At 43.4% G+C, this 4,102-nt stretch overlaps 1 protein-coding gene across 1 annotated transcript in view; it reads left to right on the top strand.

Annotated features, from left to right (window-relative positions):
* The window catches only part of macf1a (microtubule actin crosslinking factor 1a), a 91,455-nt gene that overhangs the window by 80,172 nt on the left and 7,181 nt on the right, over positions 1-4,102 (top strand). The window contains 2 exon segments of the mRNA XM_025064989.1: positions 2,415-2,432; positions 3,023-3,140. Coding sequence (XP_024920757.1) covers positions 2,415-2,432; positions 3,023-3,140 — 136 coding nt within the window.

Below are 4,102 nucleotides of genomic sequence, written 5' to 3'. Positions count from 1 at the left end.
CCCGCCTTAGCGCTTTGTGTACCCGGTGGCAGCAGGTGTGGCTGCTGGCCCTGGACCGCCAGCGCAAACTCAACGACGCCCTCGACAGGCTGGAGGAGGTAGGGTTCACGTCGTAAAGAAGAACTATATTTAAACTGTTTAAAGATGTTTTGAAGCCTACTGTCTAAAAGCGGTACTGCAGATATTAATTCGTTGATGCAGAGGTTTTCTAAACCCTAATTTTTTTTTCTTTTTCAAGCTGCGAGAGTTTGCCAACTTTGACTTTGATGTGTGGAGGAAAAAGTACATGCGTTGGATGAACCACAAAAAGTCCAGAGTCATGGACTTCTTCAGACGCATCGACAAGGACCAGGATGGAAAGATCACACGCCAGGAGTTCGTCGACGGCATCCTGGCCTCCAGTAAGTCGCCACGACGGGTTACGTCCTAATACTGGACATGTGGCCCAGATTAAACACTGTTCATGTGGCCCAGATTAAACACTGTATGAATTCCCGTTTCCCTCCTGTGCAGAGTTTCCCACCAGTAAACTGGAGATGATGGCGGTGGCCGACATTTTCGACCGAGACGGAGACGGTTACATCGACTACTACGAGTTCGTAGCTGCTCTTCACCCCAACAAGGACGCCTACAGGCCGACCACTGACGCCGACAAGATCGAGGACGAGGTAAAGATAAACACCTGAAACTCAGCACATCGTCTCCATGCGGTTGCTAGTTCAATTCCGTCACACGCTGGACTGGCCCAGATTTCCTGGTAGCCGACTGGTCCTGCCTGCTGACATCCACACCACGTAGTGTCGCTGTCTGCTTTTAATAACAGCTGCAGCAGGACTCCTGCAGAGTCAGAAATTAGTATCTGAGACCAGAGTGAATGTGTGCTTAGAGTGCCCTCTGCTGGATACTATGGTAACTACTCCAGTCTGGAATATTAAACCTGTCCAATGCAGATGAAATGTTTTTTTACTTTGTTTCTTCTTGACCTCTCCAGGTCATTTTCGTGGTTTGATTTCTTTTGTCTGTTTCCTCCTCAGGTCACTCGACAGGTGGCTCAGTGTAAATGTGCCAAAAGGTTCCAGGTGGAGCAGATTGGAGAGAACAAGTACCGGGTAAGTGCAGCCCGGGCTTCTTTATTTATTTATGATTTCAGATTTATTTAAAAGTCAAAACTTTAACTTGTGTTAAAACAAAATAATGTTTTTTTTTTCCATGATTTCATGTGGTTTTATTGGCAGATCACGTTTGTTTCTTCACACATTAACAGCTTCCATCCCTGGTTTAACTCCACGGCACTTGAATGCATCATCATCATCTCATTCACGTTTGTGTTTTCTAACCACCACGTTAACACCAGTGTGACCAGTGAATAATGTCAGATTATCAGCTGGAACACACACTCCTCCTCACCACAGCGTTAACTCCACTCGTCACTGTCTCCAGGCAGATTCTCACTGGGCTGCGGCTGAATTCAAAAGTCTGAATTCAGGGGTTTGAGTTCAAATTAATGACTTTTTAAAACGTAATTTTTAGGCTTTTTCAAAAATATATATCAACCATCATTAATCAGTTTTAAGACATTATCACAGAAAACTGTTTACTGTGTACTAGTACTAGCTTAACTATAATTTGGTTTTTATGTCAACATAAGACAAAAACGTTTGAATTGGAGCAAACAGGAGTTTATAAGTAAAACTAAAAAAATTTACCTCTCAAAATTAAATGATTTATTGAACATAACAGCAGTGATGAGAAAGAAAACTGACAATAAACTGTAGATTAACAACAGATTAAAAATAATAAATCAATATGTCCAAAATATTTAGAAGCTTCAGGTCAGGATTACAGTACTATTACAAGTACTTTGTGGGGGGTGTAAGAAGATATAGATACACTGGAATATCGCAATATTTCATTTCAAAACACCGTATAGATATTTGACAAAATACAATATTAAATATATTTATATATATATTATATTAGAGTGTAGATCCATCTGTTCCAGAGTTAGTAACCTGATGTTCAGATAGAACAGCGTTGTGTACATCATCGTGACTACAGTATCGCAGTACTACACCAGATTCTAGTATTTTGGTACTTTTTCCCAGCAGCCCGTCTGTGTCTGTGTCTGTGTCTGTGTCTGTAACCCTGACCGTTTACAGCGTCCCTCACCAGGTCTGTCGATGAGCTGCAGGAGCTTCACCTCCTCACTGTCTTCTCCTCCTGCATCTTTGCTCTGTCCAAACCTCCTTGTCCTCCTCCTTAACAAACGTTCTGCTCCACATGTAGAAGATCCAAAAACCCAGAGAGTCAGAAAAGTCAATGTGTGACGTGATGTTTCACTCTGTTCTTTTTTCTCTTTTTTTTTTCTTTCTCCTTGTCTTCCTCTGCTCCGTGTCTTCTGGATTTAATTCCAGTTCTTCCTCGGAAACCAGGTAAAGTGACCTCGGACTGTGAACTGAGTCTGGACGAGTGAAATCTGCTCCTCACCCTCCCCCCCCTTTTTGCTCAAACAAACCCAAACCATTGTCACAGTAATGACGTCCTGGTGACGTGTGAAGCAGGTTTCACCGTCTCCGACTCTGAGCTCGTGATTTGTTTGCCCGTTGAAAGTGACAAATTGCCCAACGTGCAGCAGGCGACAGTGACATGGCTGAAGCGGTGATTAGTGGTTCGGGTGATTTAGAGTCGGCTTTGGACTGAGGCTGCTGAGCAAAAAAAAAAATCAAGCTGCTTGGAGAGAAAATAAAAACAAAGATTTTGGAAATGTCTTTTTTTGTGCTGGTGGTGCTGTGATTCCTGCTTTGACTGGGGGAAAAAAAAAGTAAAATTCAGAAAAAGATTTTCTCTTCTGCTAATGATGGGTGATCTGGGCTGAGCATCAGGAGATTGGAGCGTCGAGGTTCTGACTGTGCATGTGGTCATTCTTCTGTTCTTGCATGAAACAGATGAGATTATAATTCCTGATGTTATGGTTGGATTCTCTTTGGATTTTTTTTTTAACTTTCTCCTCCTCCTCCTTCAGTTCGGAGACTCCCAGCAGCTGCGTCTGGTCAGGATTCTGCGCAGCACGGTGATGGTGAGAGTTGGAGGAGGCTGGATGGCGCTGGACGAGTTTCTCGTTAAAAATGATCCGTGCAGAGGTGAGTCTTAGGTCCAGATACACACACACACACACACACTTTGTGTGTGTGTTCCTCGTCATCGGTGTGAGTCTGTTTTTCTGGGATGACATTTTCGTTGTCATGGAGATTGTGTCTGTATATGTTTATGATTGAATTTAAAGCATTAGAGAAAGGGTTTGTAGAAAAGAAATTTCCAGAAAAGCTGGTTGACTTTGTAAAAAAAATGTAGTTTTATATTTTACAGAGAAATGACATTATCATTCTGTAATCTTTACTGACAAACTTTATAGATTGTACTTTTAGCGAAATTCCTGTCCTGTCTAAAGGATCATCGATATCGTGTACAAGGACGAAATTTTTTTTTAGAAAGTCCCAACTTTTCTGGAGTCTGTGTTTGTAGATTAAACCCCAACTCCTACTGTGGTGGTTCTCAAACTAGAGGGCTTGTACCCACGTTGGTCCAGTCACAGTGGTAACAGTGTTACTGTGTCGTACAGTTTAACTTTGACTGGGAAATAGAGTAAGAATCCTGGGAGTCAGGAATCCAATCCCACCTTCATGTTCTGGTCTCAGCTGAACCTGGTTGGTCCGTTCTGCGGTGCCGCTGGTTCTGGGAGACACCGCTGTGTCAAAGGTCTGAGAACCACAGCTTGACTGCATTTCGTCGTCTCAGTAGTTGATGGTGAAAAGTACCAGAAACACCGGCTTCTCCAGTGACGGCTCCCTCTAGTGTCTCCTTCCACTGACGTCCACGTCTTTTGCCTTTGGTTTCTCAGTGTGTCCCTCCTTGGTTCCCGTCCTCTGTCTGTCCTGGAGGAACTCCTTGTCTTCTTTTTTCCCTTTTTTTTCTTCATCAGTTTCTGTAGAATATAAGTGATATTGCATGATGCATGATCCTCAGTTCTCCCTTTCCTTCCCTCCCTCCCTCCCCCCCTCTCTCCCTCCCCTTCCTCTCTCCTCCTCCCTCTCTTACCCTCCCC

This window comes from Cynoglossus semilaevis, chromosome 18 (assembly GCF_000523025.1).
Source record: "Cynoglossus semilaevis isolate Cse_v1.0 chromosome 18, Cse_v1.0, whole genome shotgun sequence".
Taxonomy (NCBI): domain Eukaryota; kingdom Metazoa; phylum Chordata; class Actinopteri; order Pleuronectiformes; family Cynoglossidae; genus Cynoglossus; species Cynoglossus semilaevis.
This window is presented reverse-complemented; position numbering and strand designations above follow the sequence as displayed.